This window comes from Pleurodeles waltl, chromosome 11 (genome assembly GCF_031143425.1).
Source record: "Pleurodeles waltl isolate 20211129_DDA chromosome 11, aPleWal1.hap1.20221129, whole genome shotgun sequence".
NCBI lineage: Eukaryota > Metazoa > Chordata > Amphibia > Caudata > Salamandridae > Pleurodeles > Pleurodeles waltl.
Window position 1 is genome coordinate 18,945,529 of NC_090450.1, and position 26,804 is coordinate 18,972,332.

Genomic DNA, 26,804 nt, shown 5'->3' on the forward strand with positions numbered 1-26,804 from the left:
ACACCCTTATAATTCCCTAGTATATGGTACTAAGGTACCCAGGGTATTGGGGTTCCAGGAGATCCCTATGGGCTGCAGCATTTCTTTTGCCACCCATAGGGAGCTCTGACAATTCTTACACAGGCCTGCCACTGCAGCCTGAGTGAAATAACGTCCACGTTATTTCACAGCCATTTACCACTGCACTTAAGTAACTTATAAGTCACCTATATGTCTAACCTTTACCTGGTAAAGGTTGGGTGCTAAGTTACTTAGGTGGTCATTCTGACCTCGGCGGTAAAAGGCGCCTACCGCCGGTCAGAAATCCTCCATAATCCCGCCGCGGTCGCGGAAACCCGCCACGGTCATTCTGACCCGCAGAAGGCAAACCTCCGAAAATCCGACCGCCACAACAGACCGCCAGACCAGCGGTCGGCGGAAAGGTGGAGGTGACAAAACCTCCACCGTCACGCCAACAGAAATACGCCCATGCCATTACGACCCACGTATCCACGCGGCGGTCATTCAAACGCGGTATTCCATTGGCGGGACACACCGCCGCGGTCAGAATACACACAAACGAACAAAACTCAGCCACATTGGACGATTTGAATCCCACACACCTGATACACATACACACACCACTCCCACACACACAATACAATATAAAACACCCACCCACATCACCCACAAACCCCTACGCTAAAAAATTCGTAAAGAAGGCAAGAGCGAGACACCAGCATCCAAAAAATAACAGCCACAGCCACTCAACACCATCACCCACACACTATCCACACACAAAACAACACACACCACCACACTCAACTCACTTAAATACACATACTCCACCCCACACATCATACACACCACCCCATGGCACCCCAAAGACAACCCCGCTTCACAGACGAAGAACTCAGGGTCATGGTGGAGGAAATCGTTCGGGTAGAGCCCCAGCTGTTCGGCACACAGATACAATACACCAGCATTGCCCGGAGGACGGAGCTATGGCAGAGGATTGTCGACAGGGTGAACGCAGTGGGACAGCACCCCAGAAATCGGGAAGACATCAGGAAGCGATGGAACGACCTACGGGGGAAGGTGCGTTCCATGGTATCCAGGCACAACATCGCCGTGCAGAAGACTGGCGGAGGACCCCCACCTCAACCCCCACAATTCACATCATGGGAGGAGGAAGTCTTGAACATCCTGCATCCTGACGGCCTCGCAGGAGTCGGCGGAGGAATGGATACTGGAAAGTTGAAGCTTCAATACTGCTTCCCCCCCACCTGCATGCCAAATCAGACACCAACCCTCACCCCCATCCTCGAACCCCACCCTCACCCCCACCCCCATCCTCACCCCCACCCTCACCCTCACCCCCACCACCATCCTCACCCCCACCACCATCCTCACCCCCACCACCATCCTCACCCCCACCCCCAGCACACCTATTCCCCGCCAATGTCTCACCATCACAACCCACACATCCCAAAACCTAGGCCTGCATGCGTCCACTAAGCATGGACACCCATCACCAAAGCATGCCCAATGCATATACACATCCCCCCCCACAAGCCACCCTCACCAAAGCCCCCACACACGAATGCCAGCACTTGGGGACACGAGAACCCACAGATACACTCATATGCCACACATTGAAACTATAACCATACCTCCATACCCCTGCAGGACCCGACCGTCAACACACCGCGGCGGAGGGGCCAGAATTCTCCACACCCCCCACCCAAGAGGCCGTCAGCGATGACAGCAGCTCTGTTGACCTGGACACCGATGACCAGCCCGGACCATCGGGGACCTCTGGACAGTCGGTTCCCCTCACACAGGCCCAGGCCACTACAGACCCAAACCCCTCTGGGAACACCAGCACAGCTCCCACCCAGCGGGCCCATGCCTCTGTCTCCAGGGCGCGTCAATCTGCGGTGTGTCTACCACTACAGGGCACCCAGGATAACCCACCACCCCAACAACAACAGGGACCTGGGGGCAGTGGTAGTGGGCACACCGGCCAGGGGGCAGAGGCCCAGGGAAACAGGGGAACTCGGAGGGCAGCTGTGCGACAGGGGGGGGAGGAGAGGCCCAGGGAACCCACTCTCCACGAGGTCCTCACCACCATCATGGGAGCATACAACCGCTCCCAGGAGACGATGGCGACGGTACTGGCCCGGTTCCAGGAGATCCAGGTACTGCAGGAGGAACACTATCGGGGGTACAGGGAGGACATCAGAGCCATCAACACCACCCTGGTTACCATGGTAGGGCTGCTGCAGGACCTCGTCAACAACAGGGCGGACACTGAACAACACCCAAGGGCCCCTGCCACTAGCCTGGACCAAGAACAGCCAACCACCTCCGCCGGCGCTAGTAGACAGGAGGCCCCCGCACAGCAGCAGCCCACCAGACCCCCACCTCCTGCAGGAGAAGAACCACCCCGCAAGAGGGCCCTGAGATCTCGCAAGAAGACAGAGTAGGATGTCAAGACCCCCGCCAGCAATGGATACCACCTGATGTCATCCCACTGTCCCACATTGTCACCCTGTCCATCCTTGAACTGCCCATGCTCCATCTCTCCACAGGCCTCTGGACAATGCACCTGTGTGACTGTTACTCTGGACTCTGCCATGGACATTCCTTCACCATAGCCCCCACCCACTTGAAACCACCCATCCCATTTTGAGCACTTAAATAAACACCTATTTTGCACCAAAATATCTGGAGTCTGGCTGTGATTTCAATAGATTGTAATTGACATGACAGTGCAAATATGTCCTTGTACATGGTGAAGTCAACAAACAGCTGCCACAAAGCTGTAGTCCATGGGGAAACGAAGCACAGGACTCGTAGTGGGGACCCCAGATCTGAAATAGGGAGGCAAAAGCCAAAACTCAGTCATCATACACTGGGGCAAATAGACAGGCAGCAGAGATGCTGGAGAGTAGTTAACATTTACTAAATTATCTTTGAAATGTTACCTGTGTCCTATTGGAAGTACTGTTCAATGATTCTGTCCCTGTTGTCTGTTTCAGCCCCGTCGTCTTCCTCCTCGTCACTCTCCTCAGGTTCCACCGCTGCCACAACACCACCGTCTCGACCATCCTCCTGCAGGAAAGGCACCTGGCGGCGCAAAGCCAGGTTGTGAAGCATGCAGCAGGCCACGATGATGTGACACACCTTCTTAGGTGAGTACATTAGGGATCCACCGGTCATATGCAGGCACCTAAACCTGGCCTTTAGGAGGCCAAAGGTGCGTTCGATCACCCTCCTAGTACGCCCATGGGCCTCATTGTACCGTTCCTCTGCCCTGGTCCGGGGATTCCTTACTGGGGTCAGTAGCCACGACAGGTTGGGGTACCCAGAGTCCCCCACTAGCCATACACGGTGTCTCTGTAGCTGTTCCATCACGTAAGGGATGCTGCTATTCCTGAGGATGTAGGCGTCATGCACTGACCCTGGGAATTTGGCATTTACATGCGAGATGTACTGGTCAGCCAAACACACCACCTGGATGTTCATTGAATGGTAATTTTTTCTGTTCCTGTACACCTGCTCCCTGTCTCTTGGGGGAACCAAAGCCACATGGGTCCCATCAATGGCACCAATTACGTTGGGAATATGTCCAAGGGCGTAGAAATCACCCTTCACTGTAGCCAATTCGCCCACCTCAGGGAAAATGATGTAGCTCCTCACGGATTTCATCAGGGCAGACAACACTCTGGATAACACCTTCGAAAACATGGGCTGAGACATCCCAGAAGCAATTCCCACGGTTGTCTGAAATGACCCACTTGCCAAGAAATGGAGTACTGACATGACCTGCACCAGAGGGGGAATCCCTGTGGGTTGGCGGATGGGGGACATCAGGTCGGGCTCCAGCTGGGCACACAGTTCATGGATAGTGGCACGGTTAAGACGGTAGGTCAGGATAATGTGGCGTTCTTCCATTGTCGACAGGTCCACCAGCGGTCGGTACACGGGAGGATTCATCCGTCTCCTCGCCCAACCCAGCGGACGGTGCCTAGGAAGGACAACATGGAGCACACAGTCAAGCAACCCACAGGTACGTACTCACAGCTAGCACAGTATACGATTCTCTATGCAGTGAATGGCGTGTCTGAGTGCCTATGCAAGGCCTAGGCCTGTGTGACGCAGTTGAAATTGAGCCATGTGGGCCCTGGAAATGGCGGCTGCCTGACCTGTGAAGTGTGACAATGGGATGTGAGGTCAATGCGCTGGCGTGGCACACCGCGGCGGGCGAAGACCGCGGCGCAAAGCCGCATTGGTTAACATTGAAGCCTATGGGTTTCAGGAGCCAATGGCGAAGGGCGCCGGCGGTGGCGGGACGCACCGCCGCGGTACGCACCGCCGCGGACGTCACCGCCATTTTCTATCTACTTATCCACTTGCGACTTGAACTTTCACAGGAGAGGACCTATACTGCAAGTGTTGCTGTGACCTCGGTCTGGAAGGGACAATGGCTGCTGCGCCTGGGGAAAGGGCCCCTGCCTTCACTGGAGAGGAGTTGGAGAAACTTGTGGATGGGGTCCTTCCCCAGTATGCGCTACTCTACGGTCCTCCAGACCAACAAGTGAGTTTAATTCAATATGGATTTGGGGCCACTGGCTGGCTTGGGGGCCTGGCGGGGGGCCTGGCGGGGATGGGGGGCATGTTGGGCCTGGCGGGGGTCCTGGCGGGGGGCCTGGCGGGGATGGGGGGCATGTTGGGCCTGGCGGGGGTCCTGGCGGGGATGGGGGGCATGTTGGGCCTGGCGGGGGTCCTGGCCGGGGGCCTGGCGGGGATGGGGGGCATGTTGGGCCTGGCGGGGGGCATGGCGGGGATGGGGGGGCATGTTGGGCCTGGCGGGGGGCATGGCGGGGATGGGGGGCATGTTGGGCCTGGCGGGGGGCATGGCGGATGGCATGGCGGGGATGGGGGGCATGTTGGGCCTGGCGGGGGGCACGGCGGGGGGCCTGGCGGGGATGGGGGGCATGTTGGGCCTGGCGGGGGGCATGGCGGGGGGCCTGGCGGGGATGGGGGGCATGTTGGGCCTGGCGGGGGGCATGGCGGGGATGGGGGGCATGTTGGGCCTGGCGGGGGGCATGGCGGGGGGCCTGGCGGGGATGGGGGGCATGTTGGGCCTGGCGGGGGGCATGGCGGGGGGCCTGGCGGGGATGGGGGGCATGTTGGGCCTGGCGGGGGGCATGGCGGGGGGCCTGGCGGGGATGGGGGGCATGTTGGGCCTGGCGGGGGCATGGCGGGGATGGGGGGCATGTTGGGCCTGGCGGGGGGCATGGCGGGGGGCCTGGCGGGGATGGGGGGCATGTTGGGCCTGGCGGGGATGGGGGGCGTTGGGCCACTGGAAAGGAAAATGCTGACAAACTTGAACGTGGTATTTCTCCCTCCCTGTACGTGTCACATAGGTCCGCGCCCATGAGAAGATCGGGATTTGGCGTGCCATCGCCAAGGAAGTCCGGACCCTGGGGGTCCACCATCGACGGGGCACCCACTGCCGCAAGAGGTGGGAGGACATCCGCCGCGGGACCAAGAAGACTGCCGAGTCTCTGCTGGGGATGGCCTCCCAACGTAGGCGGGGTGCCTGCCGTCAACTGAGCCCCCTGATGTTCCGGATCCTGGCGGTGGCCTACCCTGAATTGGATGGGCGCGTGAGGGCAGCACAGCAGACACAAGGGGGTGAGTACAAGCATTATCTACTCTGTTGTCGCGCAGTGGAGGTGTCTGGTTGGGGAGGAGGGCTGGGGGTCCCCCTAGGCCAGGGCGATATCTGTAGGCTGGGCACCCCCGTAAGCCCCTGTGTCCCCAGCCACCACCCTCAGTAGTTTGTCAGTACAGCCATCCCTGGGCCGTGTCATCCATGGGTGCAGTTGTCAACTCTAGGCGTGTAGGGCATGTTCCACGGAATGCGTAGCGGACCCCAAGTGCGCAACTTAGTGCAGGGGGCATCTGTGTCTGTCATGTCCGCTAACTGTACCGGAGATCCATGTACTCAATATCCCTTTATTTCTCTCTCCCCCCCCCTTTTTGTTTGTCTTTCTGTGCTTGTGTGCATCAGCATCATCAGGCGGAGGAGAAGTGGCATCGGGGCAGGAGGGAGCTGCATCTCACATGGCCCAGGAGGGCCATGCCACAGAGTCAGACTGGACCAGTGAGACGGAGGGCGAGGGGAGCTCCACGACGGGGACGACTGGACCCTGCAGCGACACGGACACGTCCTCGGAAGGGGGCTCCCTTGCGGGGGTGGCACCATCCGTGCCCCCCGCCATTACAGGTACAGCCGCCACCCAGCGCACCATCTCCGCCCTCCCAGCAGCCCCTCAGCGTTCGCCCCGTGCCCGCTCTGCCAGGAAGCCGGGCATCTCCTTCGCCCCAGGCACCTCAGGCCCTGCCCCTGTTACCCCCGCTGCCCTCAGTGAGGAGGTCATTGACCTCCTCCGAACGCTCATTGTTGGGCAGACTACCCTTTTGAATGCCATCCAGGGGGTGGAGAGGGAGGTTCATCGCAGCAATGCATACCTGGAGGGCATTCATTCGGGTCAGGCTGCCCATCAGCGATCGTTCCAGGCTCTGGCCTCAGCACTGACGGCAGCCATTGTCCCTGTCTCCTGCCTGCCTCTACTAACTCCCTCCTCCCAGTCTCCTGTTCCTCTGCCTGTCCCTCCCACACCATCAGACCAGCCTGCACACACCTCAACACCCAAGAGAAGCTCATCCAAACATAAGCACCACAGATCACGCAGACATTCACACACGCAACATTCCGATGCAGACATGCCAACAGTCACTACCACCTCTGTGACCCCCACCTCCTCGTCTCCCTCCTCCCTCCCTGTGACGTCTACACTCACACCTCCATTCACCTCACCATCAGCCAGTGTTTCCATCACCAGCACACCCTCCACTCCAGTCCGCACACGTGCAGTCACCACCCCCACTGCCATTTACACGTCCCCTGTGTCCTCTCCCACTGTGTCTGTCACCCCCTCTTCCACACCACACAAACGCAGCCACCCACCCACCCAACAGCCATCCACCTCACGACAGCCTATCCCTCCTGCACCTGCACCCAAAGACAGCAAACGTGACTCACCTACAACCACATCCTCTCCCTCCACTCCCATTCCCACTGTACCTACCACTCTCCATTGTCCCAAGAAGCTCTTCCTCGCCACTACTAACTTCTTTCCTGACCCTGAGCCCCCCCCTCCTTCTCGTCGGGGTAAGAAGAGCACCTCAGCCACCACCAGCCCTGCAGCCCCCTTGACAAGGGTGCAGGGGTATTGGAGCCCGCCAGCCCGCATGTCTGGATCTTCGCCCAGCAGCAAGGGGACAGCCAGCCCACCCCCTGGGAAGAGGAGCAGAAGGCGGAAGGGGCGCCGCAGGAGCCCGCCTTCTACATCCCCCCCGGACACCACCCAGAGACAGTCACCAGCCACAGCTCCAAAGGGAGGAAAGGGCCACAGGCCCACGACTAAGGAGGGCAAGGGCAGCAAGTCGGAGAGGTCAGGCAGCAGGCCTGCTGCCCAGGAGGAGCCCACATCCCCCATAGCCGCTGCCCCGGGAGGAACCGGCACAGCTGCCCCGGGAGAGCCCACCACCCCCATAGCCGCTGCCCAGGGAGGACCCAGCCCAGCTGGCCAGGAGGGCCCCACCACCCACAGCCCAGGTGGGCAGTGAAGGAGCACCATCCCCGCTGCCCAGGAGGGCACCACCAGGCAATTAGCAGTTGGCCATAGACCGTCCGCCGTCTCAAGAACCGCTGGACTGGGCCCTTCAAGGCAAGGACCGCTGAACTGGGCCCCGCCGTCTCAAGAACCGCTGAACTGGGCCCCGCCGTCTCAAGAACCGCTGAACTGGGCCCCGCCGTCTCAAGCACCGCTGAACTGGGCCCCGCCGTCTCAAGAACCGCTGAACTGGGCCCCGCCGTCTCAAGAACCGCTGAACTGGGCCCCGCCGTCTCAAGAACCGCTGAACTGGGCCCCGCCGTCTCAAGCACCGCTCCGCTGGGCCCCGCCGTCTCAAGCACCGCTGAACTGGGCGCCGCCGTCTCAAGAACCGCTGAACTGGGCCCCGCCGTCTCAAGAACTGCTGAACTGGGCCCCGCCGTCTCAAGAACCGCTGAACTGGGCCCCGCCGTCTCAAGCACCGCTCCGCTGGGCCCCGCCGTCTCAAGAACCGCTGAACTGGGCCCCGCCGTCTCAAGAACCGCTGAACTGGGCCCCGCCGTCTCAAGAACCGCTGAACTGGGCCCCGCCGTCTCAAGCACCGCTGAACTGGGCCCCGCCGTCTCAAGAACCGCTGAACTGGGCCCGCCGTCTCAAGAACCGCTGAACTGGGCCCCGCCGTCTCAAGAACCGCTGAACTGGGCCCCGCCGTCTCAAGCACCGCTCCGCTGGGCCCCGCCGTCTCAAGCACCGCTGAACTGGGCCCCGCCGTCTCAAGAACCGCTGAACTGGGCCCCGCCGTCTCAAGCACCGCTCCGCTGGGCCCCGCCGTCTCACGCACCGCTCCGCTGGGCCCCGCCGTCTCAAGAACCGCTCCGCTGGGCCCCGCCGTTTCAAGAACCGCTGAACTGGGCCCCGCCGTCTCAAGCACCGCTCCGCTGGGCCCCGCCGTCTCAAGAACCGCTTAACTGGGCCCTTCAGGGCAAGGACCGCTGAACTGGGCCCCGCCGTCTGAAGAACCGCTCCGCTGGGCCCCGCCGTCTCACGCACCGCTCCGCTGGGCCCCGCCGTCTCAAGAACCGCTCCGCTGGGCCCCGCCGTCTCAAGCACCGCTCCGCTGGGCCCCGCCGTCTCAAGAACCGCTTAACTGGGCCCTTCAGGGCAAGGACCGCTGAACTGGGCCCCGCCGTCTCAAGAACCGCTCCGCTGGGCCCCGCCGTCTCACGCACCGCTTCGCTGGGCCCCGCCGTCTCAAGAACTGCTCCGCTGGGCCCCGCCGTCTCAAGAACCGCTCCGCTGGGCCCCGCCGTCTCAAGAACCGCTTAACTGGGCCCTTCAGGGCAAGGACCGCTGAACTGGGCCCCGCCGTCTCAGGAACCGCTGAACTGGGCCCTTCAAGGCAAGAACCGCTGGCCCTTTGGCAGACGTGGCAGGGCAGGATCTATCTCGGGCAGGGCTGCAGGATGTCCTCTGGCCAACTTGCCTCCTCCAGTGGCAGTGGGGTCTGTTATGGACTGTATGGACTGTGGCTTTGCTCTCCCCAGGATGGCCCAGTGGGCAGGCCACCCACTGTATGGACTGTATGGACTGTGGCTTTGCTCTCCCCAGGATGGCCCAGTGGGCAGGCCACCCACTGTATGGACTGTTTGGACTGTGGCTTTGCTCTCCCCAGGATGGCCCAGTGGGCAGGCCACCCACTGTATGGACTGTTTGGACTGTGGCTTTGCTCTCCCCAGGATGGCCCAGTGGGCAGGCCACCCACTGTATGGACTGTGGCTTTGCTCTCCCCAGGATGGCCCAGTGGGCAGGCCACCCACTGTATGGACTGTTTGGACTGTGGCTTTGCTCTCCCCAGGATGGCCCAGTGGGCAGGCCACCCACTGTATGGACTGTTTGGACTGTGGCTTTGCTCTCCCCAGGATGGCCCAGTGGGCAGGCCACCCACTGTATGGACTGTATGGACTGTGGCTTTGCTCTCCCCAGGATGGCCCAGTGGGCAGGCCACCCACTGTATGGACTGTTTGGACTGTGGCTTTGCTCTCCCCAGGATGGCCCAGTGGGCAGGCCACCCACTGTATGGACTGTTTGGACTGTGGCTTTGCTCTCCCCAGGATGGCCCAGTGGGCAGGCCACCCACTGTATGGACTGTATGGACTGTGGCTTTGCTCTCCCCAGGATGGCCCAGTGGGCAGGCCACCCACTGTATGGACTGTTTGGACTGTGGCTTTGCTCTCCCCAGGATGGCCCAGTGGGCAGGCCACCCACTGTATGGACTGTTTGGACTGTGGCTTTGCTCTCCCCAGGATGGCCCAGTGGGCAGGCCACCCACTGTATGGACTGTTTGGACTGTGGCTTTGCTCTCCCCAGGATGGCCCAGTGGGCAGGCCACCCACTGTATGGACTGTTTGGACTGTGGCTTTGCTCTCCCCAGGATGGCCCAGTGGGCAGGCCACCCACTGTATGGACTGTTTGGACTGTGGCTTTGCTCTCCCCATGATGGCCCAGTGGGCAGGCCACCCACTGTATGGACTGTATGGACTGTGGCTTTGCTCTCCCCAGGATGGGCCAGTGGTCATGGAGTCCCCTCGTGGATCTGGCGTCGTGTACTCAAGTGGCTGAGGTGCCCCCCCTTCCCTTCCCCCTGAGGTGCCTGTCCTATTTTCTTTCTGATGCCCCTGCAGTGTTCTCTCCGTGGAGTTCTTGTCGTGGGACTGGGCCTTGCCCCTTTGCACAGGACCCCTGTGATCCACGGACAGTGGTTGGACTACATTTAGTAGCTGTATATATTTTGTACATAGTTTATTTATTTATTGGGATTACTGGTGTACATATTTCAATATATCTGCCCGTTTATGATCTCTTCTTTTGGTCTTTGCATTATTTCGGAGGGGGGTGGTTTGTGGGTTGTGACAGTGATCTGTGGGAATGCATTGATGTGTGTGTTGTAGTGGGTGTGGGTGGGTGGGTGTGTGCCGGTAATCTTTTCCCTCCCCTGTGTCGTAGGTGCAGTACTCACCGATGTCTTCCGCGCCGCCGGGCGTGCTCCTGGTATATGAGCAGGAATAGGAGTGCGGGGATGACCTGCAACTCTGGTTCCATACTGCCGGAATCTCGCGTGGAGTGCGTAGAGGTGAGCGTTTTCCCGTTCGTAGTCTGTTTCCGCCGTGTTCTTATCGGCGGTGCTCCCGCCCCGGAAAAGGTGGCAGATTGGTGGGTCGTAATAGGGTGGGCGGTACATTGTCTGCCGCCTGGCTGTTGGCGGGAACCGCCGCGCTGTTTGTTTGTACCGCTGTGGCGGGCGGAGTGTTAAGTTGGCGGGCTGTGTTGGCGGTTCCCGCCAGGGTCAGAATTGCATATTTTAGACCGCCGGCCTGTTGGCGGCTTGGCCGCCGCTTTATCACCGACCGCCAGGGTCAGAATGAGGGCCTTAGTATGTGGGCACCCTGGCACTAGCCAAGGTGCCCCCACATTGTTCAGGGCAAATTCCCCGGACTTTGTGAGTACGGGGACACCATTACACGCGTGCTCTATACATAGGTCATTTCCTATGTATAGCTTCACAATGGTAACTCCGAATATGGCCATGTAACATGTCTATGATCATGGAATTGCCCCCTCAATGCCATCCTGGCATTGTTGGCACAATCCCATGATCCCACGGGTCTCTAGCACAGACCCGGGTACTGCCAAACTGCCTTTTCAGGGGTTTCACTGGAGCTGCTGCTGCTGTCAACCCCTCAGACAGGTTTCTGCCCTCCTGGGGTCCAGCCAGGCTTGGCCCAGGAAGGCAGAACAAAGGACTTCCTCAGAGAGAGGGTGTTACACCCTCTCCCTTTGGAAAAATGTGTAAAGGCAGGGGAGGAGTAGCCTCCCCCAGCCTCTGGAAATGCTTTCATGGGCACAGATGGTGCCCATTTCTGCATAAGCCAGTCTACACCGGTTCAGGGACCCCTCAGCCCTGCTCTGGCGCGAAACTGGACAAAGGAAAGGGGAGTGACCACTCCCCTGACCTGCACCTCCCCTGGGAGGTGCTCAGAGCTCCTCCAGTGTGCTCCAGACCTCTGCCATCTTGGAAACAGAGGTGCTGCTGGCACACTGGATGGCTCTGAGTGGCCAGGGTGACGTCAGAGACTCCTTCTGATAGGCTCCTTCAGGTGTTGCTAGCCTATCCTCTCTCCTAAGTAGCCAAACCCTCTTTTCTGGCTATTTAGGGTCTCTGCTTTGGGGAATTCCTTAGATAACGAATGCAAGAGCTCATCAGAGTTCCTCTGCATCTCTTTCTTCACCTTCTGCCAAGGAATCGACTGCTGACCGCGCTGGAAACCTGCAAAACTGCAACAAAGTAGCCAAGATGACTACTGCGACACTGTAACGCTGATCCAGCTGCCTTCTCGACTGTTTTCCTGGTGGTGCATGCTGTGGGGGTAGTCTGCCTCCTCTCTGCACTAGAAGCTCCGAAGAAATCTCCCGTGGGTCGACGGAATCTTCCCCCTGCAACAGCAGGCACCAAAGAACTGCATCACCGGTCCTCTGGGTCTCCTCTCAGCTCGATGAGCGAGGTCCCTTGAACTCAGCAACTCTGTCCAAGTGACTCCCACAGTCCAGTGACTCTTCAGTCCAAGTTTGGTGGAGGTAAGTCCTTGCCTCCCCACGCCAGACTGCATTGCTGGGAACCACGTGTTTTGCAGCTACTCCAGCTCCTGTGCACTTTTCCAGGATTTCCTTTGTGCACAGCCAAGCCTGGGTCCACGGCACTCTAACCTGCATTGCATGACCTCCTGAGTTGTCCTCCGGCGGCGTGGGACTCTCTTGTGCAACTTCGGGTGAGCACCATTTCACTCCACTTTGTAGTGCCTTTTCTGGCACTTCTGCAGGAGCTGCTTGCTTCTGAGAGGGCTCCTTGTCTTGCTGGATGCCCCCTCTGTCCCTTCACGCAATTGGTGACATCCTGGTCCCTCCTGGGCTACAGCAGCATCCAAAAACCATAACTGCAAGCTTTGCAGCTAGCAAGGCTTGTTTGCGGTCTTTCTGCAGGAAAACACTTCTGCACGACTCTTCACGACGTGGGGCATCCATCCTCCAAAGGGGAAGTTTCTAGCCCTTGTCGTTCTTGCAGAATCCTCAGCTTCTACCATCCACTGGCAGCTTCTTTGCACCCACAGCTGGCATTTCCTGGGCATCTGCCCACTCCCGACTTGATCGTGACTTTTGGACTTGGTCCCCTTGTTCCACAGGTACTCTCGTCTGGACATCCATCATTGTTGCATTGCTGGTGTTGGTCTTTCCTGCAGAATTCTCCTATCAAGACTTCTGTGCTCTTTGGGGAACTTAGGTGCACTTTGCACCCACTTTTCAGGGTCTTGGGGTGGGCTATTTTTCTAACCCTCACTGTTTTCTTACAGTCCCAGCGACCCTCTACAAGGTCACATAGGTTTGGGGTCCATTCGTGGTTCGCATTCCACTTCTAGAGTATATGGTTTGTGTTGCCCCTATCCCTATGTGCCCCCATTGCATTCTATTGTGACTATACATTGTTTGCACTGTTTTCTATTGCTATTACTGCATATTTTGGTATTGTGTACATATACCTTGTGTATATTTGCTATCCTCATACTGAGGGTACTCACTGAGATACTTTGGCATATTGTCATAAAAATAAAGTACCTTTATTTTTAGTATATCTGTGTATTGTGTTTTCTTATGATATTGTGCAGGTGACACTAGTGGTACTGTAGGAGCTTCACTCGTCTCCTAGTTCAGCCTAAGCTGCTCTGCTAAACTACCTTTTCTATCAGCCTAAGCTGCTAGACACCCCTATACACTAATAAGGGATACCTGGGCCTGGTGCAAGGTGTAAGTTCTCCTTGGTACTCACTACAAGCCAGTCCAGCCTCCTACAGATGGGGAAGCAGGAAGGGATGCCAAACCTGTCTTCAAAGGCATGGAAGGGCATTTGGAGCAACCCAGCACCTCCCTCACATCCTGCAACCCCAGACAATTAGGTGCCCTCTTGATTAGATTAGGAGAGGGCTGTGTTTAAGATTTGTAGCCACAGCAGTGGGGGTGGGGTGGGGGAGGGCAGCCAGATGTGACCTCCAAAAATCGGTTGCAGCCACTATTGTTACGACTCGGTCATCCCATTTCCAGGGGGCGCTGTAAGGGGACTGTCAGAAGCCTGGGAATCACCTTGAACACCTATCTAGAGTGCCTTGCTGACTCCTGTTTGTTTCTCTTTTCTCCATGGTACACTTGTATAGTACTACATTTGCTTCTTGGGACTGCAAATCCCATAATGCACAGCTTGGTAGTCAGGAAAACCCGGATTCTGTTTCCCATTGTTTTCAATGGGAGAAGTCCAGTTGCTCCTTTTCACTGGATCCTCTCCTCCAGGACTTGCAAGTGTCCGAAACCACACACCCCTGAAACCTCTCCTGTGCAGCCCAGCTTGGAACTGCTTATAAGCAGCCATTTCCTCAAGCTCCCCGTCGTGCATCGGACTTCAATTCCTTTGTGTTACAGACCCCTTGTCGGATGGTGTTCCAGTTTTGTTCCTGTTCTGTTCCAGCCTGATCCTGGTTCCTGTTTCTCTGCCCTGCTCCTGATTGTTCCAGCCAGAGTCTGCTCCCTACTTCTTAGCCTTGTACCTGTTTGTTTCTTCCAAAGCCTGCTCCCTGTTTCTCTGCCCTGCTCCTGCCTTGTTTCAGCCTGAACCTTCTCTCTGTTTCCCAGTCCTGTTTACTGCTCATTTCCTACTCCCTGTATTCCAGTCCTGTCCTTGCCTGTTCCAGCCAGAGTCTGTTCTCAGTTTCCCAGTCCTGTCTCTGTCTGTCCCAGACAGAAGTTTGCGCCCTGTTTTCAAGTCCTAGACCCGCCTTTGCTTCAGCCTGAGCCTGTTCCTAGTTCTTGCCCCTGCCTCTTTGTTTGTTCCCTTCTGTTTCTGTTTCTTCTTGGTTCTTTGTGTCTGGTAGGTGTTCTATCAGTCTTCACCAGTGTATACGTGTCCTCCTGTGTACTGGGGTTGGCTCCTTGTTTCCAGGAGGCAATTCCAGCCCCATCCTTGTCCAGTGTTATACATTGTATTTCATGCCTAACAGTGACAGTGTGCTATTGCTGTTTTCTCAGTAATCGCCACTGTGTTTCCAGCTGGACCCACAAGAGCGTGTCCTGTGTATCTAGGTACTGTCCTTGTTTGTGCTCTAGGGTCCAGAGACAGAATCACTTCTGCTGCCTCCTTTCTATGGGGCTGGCAGGGTGACTATCTGTAAGAGCAAACTGCACAGAGGCATTGAGATTCCCTGTCACTGTGGGAGGTTCTGCGCCTTACTCTGTGTACAACCCCAGCATGTTTGTCCACTGGTAATCCATTTCCTGTTTGTTCACACAAGGGTTGCTCTGCTTTTACTTTCCTGTTTCCTGTGCCTATCCATAGCTGTCCTTTCCGTGTATGCCTTTAGCTGCTCCTCTGCCCCAGTGTACTACCTCTTTAGGATATTCAGTGACCTCAAGGGGTGTCCCAACCAAAGACCTGATCAGACCTGCCCGAAACCGTGACAACTATGGATTTTTGAAGAATTTTGCTCCCTGGGATTTATTTTTGCTACACTTCCCAGGAAGTGGCCACCACAGGGGGAAGGACCCTGTATCTGATTGAAGAACCAGAATCCTCCTGTTTTTCACCCAGGAGCAAGGATAAATATGGCAGAGCTGAACCCACACCTCAGATTCCTACCAGATCCCTACAAGGAAGAACATCAGGAGAAGAAGGACTGCCCTGCTGGACCCCTGACCTGCACCTGGGCACTACGCTTTGAAGGACTGCCCCAGCTGCACACTTGGGCTTTACCACAAGAAGGACTTTGCCAGGCTTCAACTGGTTCAAGGATGGACTCCCTGTTTGCTACAGGTGAAAAATTGTTAACCAGAGTCCTGCGCCTCAGATCCTGGAGAAACTGACTAGCTGACACTGTCCAGTGGCCAATTTGGGTTTTGAGCCAGGTGCATTCTGGAAGTTGTAGTCTGCACCCTCAAGGAGCATCTCAGAGCATCTGGAACCTTGGGATGAGCAGTGGACTCCAAAAGAACCTTAAAAAACCTTCTGAAAGAAGATCCAGAAGTTTTGAGAAGACTGGAGAACTTTTTGGAAAAAGCTCCATAAAGGTTCCCACCCACTGCGGCAACTGTAGCCGGCTTGCCTCAACAGTGACCCGGCCTGACTTGCAGGTTCGTCCCGCTGAAGTAAATCTTGGTAAAAGTGACTAAGTCCGAATGTAGAAAGCTGACCGGGACCTCCAGAGCAGTGTATCTGAAGAAGGCTCCAGGGACGCCGGATCAAGATTCAGGTTCGGCCCGTTCGAAGGATTTTCATCTCAAAAAATCATCTATGTCGAATGTAGAAATCTTCACCAAGGGCTCCCGTGATGAGTATCTGAGGAAGGGCTCCAGTGAAGTGTGATCGGACTGCCGACTTCGTCCCGCTGAAGAAAATCTTCAAGAAAACGACTAAGTCCCAAGGTAAACTTTTGACATAGGACTCCAGCTTGCTGTAGCCGTGCAGGGCTCCATCGCGGTCGGCCTTAAACTTTGACTTTGCCCTGGTTGTGGTGCGACCAGATGACCAGATTGACGCTTTTCATTTTTATGCGCTAGAAAACAGTAATTCTTTGAAAATTCATATCTCCGTTTCCTCTTATAAGAGTTTATTCATTTTGGTGTCTTTTTAGAGATACAAATATAATCTATTTTTATAAATTGGTGTTGGATTATTATTGTGTTTTCTGTTTAACTTATTTACTGTTTTGCAATTTTTAAATGCTTTACACACTTGTCTCCTAAGTTAAGCCTTGCCGCTCGCTGCCAAGCTACCAAGGGTTGAGCTTGGTTTAATTTATTGAGACTTAACTGGATCTACGTGGAGGTTAGTGCCTATTGCTAAGTGTAGGTGCCAACCTGCACTTACCAATAATCCACTTTCCATCAGGTGTGCATTTACAAACGTAATTTACTAAATTTTGAAACAAAAAGTTACTAAAATGTGAAAGCTATGAGTGGAGTAGTGTAACATCATATGCAGAGGAGTTGTGTTACTTTTTTTTTGTGTTTCTTTATTTCACAGATAGGAGACAATGAGCGGTTGATGTGCTTCTTCACGGTGGTTAGGGAGCACGTCTTTAGTGTTGTTTTAAAAATAGAGATCCTTCATATCACAGGTGTTGGTTACTCATGTAATTGTTAAATGTTTGGAAGTTGGGTAGCCATACATCAATTTTTACTCTTGCTCTCATACTGAACTATTTATTCCTGATTATGGTTTCTTTATGAACATCCCTTCAAAATGATGTATTATTCAGCAAATGGGGCCTATGGCTGAGTCCACGTAGAATTAATTTAGAGGGTAAAATGGCAATATGTATATTTATATATTGAACAATTTTGCAGAGACCTTTGAGAATGTTCAATTGTCTACAGATTTAATGAAATGTAGCTAAATATTCATCCTTTTATCTATGACTGATGAAGAATTAGACTGGAAAATGTTCAGAGACAATCAACAGTATGCATATGTGGAGTTAGGATCAGAAAATGTATGGAAGCTTGCCATTCAAAATGTTGTCCCTCAGTATTGTTGTGATGATATTCTGTCTAACCAATATTCAGAATTTGATATTCCCAGCCTTCATATTTACTCCTTTGTAACATAATGAGGTCGTACATGAAGCATGCAGTTAGGTTACAATACATTCCTGATTGTGGCTGGTAATATTTGAATCCTGAATATTGTTGAGACAGAATTTCATTACAACAATAAAGAGGGACAAAATATTGAAAGGTAAACTCTCAGAGGGAAGTAAATATTTACTATTCTTATGTACCTTGAAGATATGCCCGTGTTCAAGGTCTTTCAGACCGAAACACGTAGGGCCGGTGTTTTTGTGCTTGAAAACGAATTTAATGGAGCCTAAATAAATGCACCTTTTGAAATACGAGGTCCCGGAGTGCGGTCGTTCATGAAGAATTTCATGGAATGCTTTGTTGATTGATATATATATATATATATATATATACATATATATATATATATATCACCAAAATGCCAGAAACCAGAGGCTGCTTTAGTAATGGCGTTCCAGACATGGATCCAGCTCTCCACCAATATACACACAATTCCCCCAATATTGTAGACGAATGCCCGGACAACAAATTGAGGTCAAATAATCACTTTAATTCAAAATTGCCTCCTCTACAATACATATTGTATTGAGAGGAGGCAATTTTGGATTAAAGTGATTATTTGACCTCAATTTGTTGTCCGGGCATTCGTCTACAATTTTGGAGGAATAGCGTGTGTGTATGTATATGTATATGTATATATATATATATATATATATATATCATCAAGGTAGACATACATGGAGTTAAGTATAAAATTTATAGAAGCTTAACTTTAGATATTTTGTCCTTCGATATTGTTGTAGTGATATTCTGTCCAATCAATATTCCCAGCCTTCGTAACATACTGAGGCCATACATGAAGCATATAGGTAGGTTACACTTACATAGAGAGAATGATACAGTTGTCTTCCAAATGGGAATCCAATTTCAGGCTTGAAGAGGCGTGAGTTGAAATTCTTATCCCTCAAAACAAATTCAACGTCATCAGCCCTCAATCCATAGGTGTATAGATCAACAGCTGTAACAACATAATTAAACTTTAAGGCAGTAGCCCAGAGCATGTCTTTCAATACTAACATTTTCCTTTACATATTCTACATTATGTTCTAGATTTTTCAATGGCATAAACTTACCTTTTCTTGGTGACGGTGAAAGAGCGAATTAAATATTTTCAGTTACTTCTAAGTACTTTGATACAATGGAGGTGAGGAATTAAGGAGCTAGATACACCAAGTCTGAAACAGTAGTAGCAAAGCCAAGTATAATTCCCAACATGTTTCTCACTCCCTGACATGACCTGCAAATGTTGGCAGGTCCAGTGATGTGGCAGGCATCGATCTGTACTCAATGCTTATTCTCAGAGAAATGCACACAAATCTACGTCCCTGGCTCTCTTCTGTCTTCTCTGAAACTACGGATGTCCAAGCCTGATGCAAAATACTTGCAAGGCAAGATACAGTGCTCTCTGTTTGCAGTGCAAGTTACATTCCATGAACACTCATGCAAGACCTTAGCTGATATGGTGAATCACATTGCTACCACTAGCTTGTTATACTTTGCTTTTCCAGGTAGATAGGTCCTATGCAGAAAAATGTACATATCATGTATGTATATTTATTTTAGCCATTTGAAAGTTAAATATTTCACTTAAGGCTTTATAAGCCACTGGGAATAAAATATTGTGATATAAAATATAGTGTGTTGCAAGAATATAGTTGTCAGGAATATTGCTTTTTAGGTAAGTAATATTGTTTTTAGGAATATTGTTGATTTTAATATTGTTTTCAGTAATATAGTTGTAATAAATATATATTTATTATTTTAATGTGTTTTACTTCATATATTAATTTATGTGTTAATATTGCTTACATTATTGTTACATTTTCTAAATATAGTTTGCAATTTTAAGTGTTTGATAATTTTTCATTTAATTGGTAATAGTAATGTATAGAGCCATAACAGATTGTTGGGTTTGTAAGAGAATAGGGTGAGAAGTTAATAAGTAATATTTAATTATTAATTAATCAATAAATATTCATTAGAGGATTCATATTAATTATGTAAATTAGGTAATACTGATTTAATGTAATTATATTTTAGGTGTGGTGTGCTACATTTGTAGGGGTATAGGATGGGAAGGTGATTAGGTAATAATTAAAAGTTAACTATTAATTTAGAAGTATGGGGCTGATAACAACTTCGGCAGTCTTGGACCACCATACCATCCTCCTTCGCTGTCCATGCCCAATTACGATCTGTGCAGTCAGATCTCCACAAGAGCGCCATTTGAGCTACTGTGGTGGCGGCAGTAGGGACAAAGGCGGTCAATGGTTGCGGTACCAGCACTAGCTGGGCCCTGTGTATTATGACCTATGTTCCTGCCAACGTTTTCATGGTGGGTACACCACTAGTTAAAGGTCGGCAGAAAGGCAGGTAAGGGCCACAAAAAAGGCACCAAATGCAAAAAAGCCATTGTGGATTGTGACTGGGGCCCATGTTGGTCCCCCCTATGCCTGCAATGTCGGTGCGCACTGTTTGCCATGCACGACATGGTGCATAGAAACAGTACGCCCAGCTTGTTGGAGTTGCAGCAGTGTAGCTGGCATTGGCTTCAGGCTCTCTCTTAGAGCTGCAGCCTGTCGCTGCCTTGACTGCACCGCCAACACACCGCCAGCCCAGTGGGTATGTCAGAATGTGGCAGTCAGGATCCCGCTGACTTGGCGTCATTCTTCCAACCGCCGCCACGGTTGACTGGTGGTCCGCCCAAAAGTCATAATCAGGCCCAAACTATTTCATTGATTATGAATTATGTAAATTGTGTTATACTTACATATTTTAGCTGCATTTTAGGTTTCTAGGTATGTAGATGTATAGAATTTGGAGTTAATTAATGATTAGTTATCAATTAAATAATTAATTATTCAATTGATTATTATTATGTAAATTGTCTACTAATATATTTGAGTTATATTTTAGGTGTGGGTTGCTAGGTTTGCAGGTGTTTAGGGTGGAAAGTTAATTAGGTAATAATTAACAAATCTATTACTAATTTTCATTTAATTATTTAATGTATTATCAATTACGTAAATTGTGCAATAGTTATTTATTTTAGTTTTATTTTAGGTGTGGGCTAGAGGTTCATAATAGTCTAAGGTGGGAAGGTAAGTAGGTATTAATTAAATAACATTTAGATTTAATTGATTAGTAACTATGCAATTTTTTAATTGTTTTTATTTTTAATAAAATATGTATTGTTTTTGTAATGTAAATAATAATGTTTATTTTAAGAGTATAATATTGAGCTAACAGGGTGATTCAAATATGTAATGTGTTTGAAGTGAAGTACTTGTACGTAAGTGGCAATAGTACATTTAAACCCTCAGAAGTCTAATACTTTCCCTACTATTGCAGTGTTTAGAATGGGTATAGTAAATTTAACCTCTTTGAAGACAAACACTTTCCCTATCCTTGCAGTGACTGGAGGAGGAATAGTGAATGTAATCACTACAAAGTTTAATGTTTCGCTACTGTTAGTTAAACTGGAGTGGGAATAATAAATGTAATCCCTCTGAAGTCTACCAGTTTCCCTACTGTTGTGCAGACTGAAGTAGTATTAGTAAATTTAACCTCTCCAAAGTCCAACGTTTTTCCTACGGTTGCATTGACCGGAGTAGAAATGGTAATTTTAACCCATCCGGAGTCTAACACTTTCCCTACTGTTGTGTTGTTTGGAATGGGAATAGTTAATTTAACTTCTCCGAAGTCCAATACTTTGCCTTTGCCTACTGTTGCGCTGTTTAGAGTGGGAATAGTAAATTTACCCCCGAAGTCCTACATGTTTTCTACTGTTGCATACACTGGAGTTGGAATAGAATATCTAATGTTCCTGACGTTAATACGTTTACCAAATTTTGTTTTTGGTGATTAAACTTTTTATTTTGAACTTATTTGGTATTTTATTTAATAATTTTTACTGAATTGTTAATATATTCAATGTGTATTTTAATATGTATGTTACTTATATATATGTTCATATATATATGCCTTTAATAGTAGTATATTTAAAATATGCAGAACAAATACATTTCATATAATGCAAAATATGTATTTTCTAATAATTGTTTCTCTCTCTCTCGCTCTCTAGATATATATTTATACATATGAGACATATATAAACACATACATGTGAGTTGTTACATAAATATATATTTGTATATATACATAGTATTCATTATTGGTGGCAATTATGTAATGTATATTACATTAATGTTACATTCTAATATTTTAAGATTCACTACTTTAAACTATATACATATTTATATAAAAAAAACAATGTTTTCAATGCTTTTGGAAGATATGAGTGTTAAATGATATTTTATTTCTGATATTTTTGTAGTTACCATTATCGTAGGGGTTTTTGAAATATTCCGTTGCCACTGAAATTAACGGAACATGGAGTTCCAGCCAAATTCCACCAATCGCCGGGCGGCGCAAATTGTTTAGGCACGCAGCCCAGAACGGTAAGTTGCCAAGTGCGAGTTGGCTTCCCCTAGCGTAATTTCCAGTTGCTAGGAGGAAATCCAGCAAGATTTTTTTTAACACAGACGGTTGCTACCGTTCCCGGTCAGAAGGCTGCCACTCGAATAATCAAAGCAAAATCAGCTTGAGTAGCAGTGCCTTCTGATGCACTGCATGGTGCAGTTTGGTTGATTTTTCAGGGCGCAACTCCCTTCCATCACTAAATCACAGTGTGAGCTGTGCAACTTGCCTTTTTCAGCTATTGGCGGAATTAGGCAGAATCTCACAGGATTTTTATGCAACTCCGTTGAATTCCACAGAATCAAATTCCGCGAGTTCCACCCACCCCTGTATTATAAGTACAGGGACACAATATTTTGACAGAATATCTATGTCAAACAATAATGTTTACCTCACTATTATGTCAGTGATCCTGTTCAAAGAGCCATTTTGCAAATAATAAAGCATTTCTTGGCTGTTTTGAAAGCAGGCTAATGGAAGTTCCAAACAGTTGTTCCTTGCACGTTAAATAGCCAGGTGTGCAGAGGGATGATTCCTATAGAGAATATTAAGCAGGTTCTTCTTGGAGAAGAAGATCGGTCTCTTATAAGAGTAGGGAGAGAATACATGACAAACATATTTAGGAACTTCTATGTGTAATGCTTTTTGGAGAAGAGTGAGTACATTGAGTGATTTTTAATTCTTTGAGGAGCTGAGGACAGTTTTTCAACTCTAGTTTGGTGGGGTTAAGACATTCACAGTTTACAATTACTTTTACAGCTGAGTTTTGGAGAACCTCTAATAAAAAAAGTAAACCATCAGAAATAGTTTTACTGTAGCCGTTTAGCCTCGGGTTGGAGTGAGCAGGTTTTATGTGAATTTTTCAACATCTAAACTGCAGAGGGAATATTTCCTTAACAGGATGCATTTTAAGGTTAAGTTGCCGGTGGATATTTGCCCATTGATGCAGGCATAAAAAGAGAGATGTGAGACAGTAGTACCACCAAGACTTTTAATTTCCTTAGTGAGGAAGATGTTGTGACCAAGGACATTAGGAGTAGTACTAGAGGATTGTGGTGAACTGACTACTCTGGGACAGCAAGAGTTAAGAAATTATTGTTAAACTATATTGTATTAGAGAAATTTAGAATTCACCCAGGTATGTATGAAGGTCCAACACAAGTAGAGTTAGACTATCTTCTGATAGGCTTACACAGGGACGCATTGATGCATTTATAGATTCTGGTCCTGACGCTCCCAATAAACCATGAAAGAAACTCATACAAATATAGAAGAGGAGAGAAGAGATCTTGTGGGTGTGAGAAAACAGGGCTGATTGCAGAGGCCCCCTAACTTTTTGCCCCCATTTTCTACTTTTTGCTGGTGTTTTCCTGACTCTGATGGTGCCCTGGGTACTGCTAACCAGTCCCAGGGCCTGTGCTCTGTGTAAAATGGATGGATATGCAAATTAGGCTAATCATAATTGTCTAAGTTAACCTACCTATAAGTCCCTAGTATATGGTAGGGCATGTAGGTTTAGGGACCACAGCATAGATGGTGCACCCATAGGTGCACTGCTGAGGTGCCCAGTGTCATTTTAAAGGCAGGCCTGCCTTGCTGGCTGTTTTTAAATTAACGTTATATGCAAATTCGACTTTGGAATTAAAAGTAGTTCCAAAGTCTTAAACTACCTTATTTTTACATATAAGTCACCCCTAAGGTGTGCCCTATGTGCCCCTAGGGCTGGGTGCCATGTAACTGTAAGAAGGGACTTTATAAAAATAGTTTTATAAGCCATGGTGAGGTAAAAACAGCCAAATTAGTTTTTCCCTCATTGTAGCAAATGGCCTTCATAGGCTAGAATGGGGAGACTTTATTTTAATTTTTAAAGTCTCCTTAACCCCTTAGCTGCTGGGCCTTTCCCCCCCCCCAGTGCTGTGCCCTTTTTTGGCTATTTGGGGTAGTTCGCGCTTAGGGCTTCATAACTTTTTGTCCACATAAGCTAACCACGCCAAATTTGCGTCCTTTTTTTCCAACATCCTAGGGATTCTAATGGTACCCAGAGTTGGTGGTTTCCCCTGGAGGAGACCAAGAAAATAGCCAAAATACAGTGAAAATTTAGTTTTTTCCAAAAAAATGGAAAAAAAAGGCTGCCGAAGAAGGCTTGTGGTTTTTTCCCTGAAAATGCCATCAACAAAGGGTTTCTGGTGCTGAAATCACTATCTTCCCACCTTTCAGGAACGGGCAGACTTGAATCAGAAAACCAAATTTCTCAAAACAAATTTGGCATTTTACTGGGACATACCCCATTTCTACTATATTTGGTGCTTTCAGCCTCCTTCCAGTTAGTGACAGGAATGGGTGTGAAACCAGTGTTGGATCCTGGAATGCTAAACATTTCTGAAAACTAGATAAAATTCTGAATTCAGCAAGGGGTCATTTGTGTAGATCCTACAAGGTTTTCCTACAGAAAATAACAGCTGAAATAAAAAAATATTGAAATTGAGCTGAAAACAACAGCCATTTTTCTTTATGTTTTACTCTGTAACTTTTTCCTGCGATGTCAGATTTCTGAAAGCAATATACCGTTTTGTCTGCTGGACTCCTCTGGTTGCGGGGATATAAAGGGCTTGTAGGTTCATCAAGAACCCTATGTACCCAGAGCCAATAAATGAGCTGCACCCTGCAGTTGGTTTTCATTCTATACTGGGTATACAGCAATTCATTTGCTGAAATATGAAGAGTGAAAAAGAGGTATCAAGAAAACCTTTGCATTTCCAAAATGGGATCAAGATAAGGTTTTGAGGAGCAGTGGTTATTTGCACATCGCTGAATTCCGAGGTGCCCATACTAGCATGTGAATTGCAGGGCATTTCTCAAATAGACGTCTTTTTTACACACTCTCTTATATTTGGAAGGAAAAAATGTAGATAAAGATAAGGGGCAATAACACTTGTTTTGCTATTCTGTGTTCCCCCAAGTCTCCCGATAAAAATGATACCTCACATGTGTGGGTAGGCCTAGCGCCCGCGACAGGAAACGCCCCAAAGCGCAACGTGGACACATCCAAATTTTTGGAAGAAAACAGAGGTGTTTTTTGAGAAGTGCCTACCTGTAGATTTTGGCCTCTAGCTCAGCCGGCACCTAGGGAAACCTACCAAACCTGTGCATTTCTGAAAACTAGAGACCTAGGGGAATCCAAGGAGGGGTGACTTGCGGGGCTCGGACCAGGTTCTGTTACCCAGAATCCTTTGCAAACCTCAAAAAGTGGCTAAAAAAACAAGTTTTCCTCACATTTCGGTGACAGAAAGTTCTGGAATCTGAGAGGAGCCACAAATTTCCTTCCACCTGGCGTTCCCCCAAGTCTCCTGATAAAAATGATACCTCACTTGTGTGGGTAGGCCTAGCGCCCGCGACAGGAAACGCCCCAAAGCGCAACGTGGACACATCCAAATTTTTGGAAGAAAACAGAGGTGTTTTTTGAGAAGTGCCTACCTGTAGATTTTGGCCTCTAGCTCAGCCGGCACCTAGGGAAACCTACCAAACCTGTGCATTTCTGAAAACTAGAGACCTAGGGCAATCCAAGGAGGGGTGACTCGCGGGGCTCGGACCAGGTTCTGTTACCCAGAATCCTTTGCAAACCTCAAAAAGTGGCTAAAAAAACAAGTTTTCCTCACATTTCGGTGACAGAAAGTTCTGGAATCTGAGAGGAGCCACAAATTTCCTTCCACCCTGCGTTCCCCCAAGTCTCCCGATAAAAATGATACCTCACTTGTGTGGGTAGGCCTAGCGCCCGCGACAGGAAACGCCCCAAAGCGCAACGTGGACACATCAAAATTTTTGGAAGAAAACAGAGGTGTTTTTTGAGAAGTGCCTACCTGTAGATTTTGGCCTCTAGCTCAGCCGGCACCTAGGGAAACCTACCAAACCTGTGCATTTCTGAAAACTAGAGACATAGGGCAATCCAAGGAGGGGTGACTCGCGGGGCTCGGACCAGGTTCTGTTACCCAGAATCCTTTGCAAACCTCAAAAAGTGGCTAAAAAAACAAGTTTTCCTCACATTTCGGTGACAGAAAGTTCTGGAATCTGAGAGGAGCCACAAATTTCCTTCCACCCGGCGTTCCCCCAAGTCTCCCGATAAAAATGATACCTCACTTGTGTGGGTAGGCCTAGCGCCCGCGACAGGAAACACCCCAAAGCGCAACGTGGACACATCAACATTTTTGGAAGAAAACAGAGGTGTTTTTTGAGAAGTGCCTACCTGTAGATTTTGGCCTCTAGCTCAGCCGGCACCTAGGGAAACCTACCAAACCTGTGCATTTCTGAAAACTAGAGACCTAGGGCAATCCAAGGAGGGGTGACTCGCGGGGCTCGGACCAGGTTCTGTTACCCAGAATCCTTTGCAAACCTCAAAAAGTGGCTAAAAAAACAAGTTTTCCTCACATTTCGGTGACAGAAAGTTCTGGAATCTGAGAGGAGCCACAAATTTCCTTCCACCCGGCGTTCCCCCAAGTCTCCCGATAAAAATGATACCTCACTTGTGTGGGTAGGCCTAGCGCCCGCGACAGGAAACGCCCCAAAGCGCAACGTGGACACATCCACATTTTTGGAAGAAAACAGAGGTGTTTTTTGAGAAGTGCCTACCTGTAGATTTTGGCCTCTAGCTCAGCCGGCACCTAGGGAAACTTACCAAACCTGTGCATTTCTGAAAACTAGAGACCTAGGGCAATCCAAGGAGGGGTGACTCGCGGGGCTCGGACCAGGTTCTGTTACCCAGAATCCTTTGCAAACCTCAAAAAGTGGCTAAAAAAACAAGTTTTCCTCACATTTCGGTGACAGAAAGTTCTGGATTCTGAGAGGAGCCACAAATTTTCTTCCACCCGGCGTTCCCCCAAGTATCCCGATAAAAATGATACCTCACTTGTGTGGGTAGGCCTAGCGCCC

The 26,804-nt window shown here is 50.1% G+C and overlaps 1 protein-coding gene across 1 annotated transcript in view; it reads right to left on the reverse strand.

Moving 5' to 3' along the window:
- The window catches only part of LOC138265051 (mucin-4-like), a 183,506-nt gene that overhangs the window by 111,252 nt on the left and 45,450 nt on the right, over nucleotides 1-26,804 (reverse strand). The window contains exon 2 of the mRNA XM_069212599.1: nucleotides 18,227-18,360. Within this exon, the coding sequence (XP_069068700.1) occupies nucleotides 18,227-18,360 (134 nt within the window). The remainder of the gene's footprint in view (nucleotides 1-18,226; nucleotides 18,361-26,804) is intronic.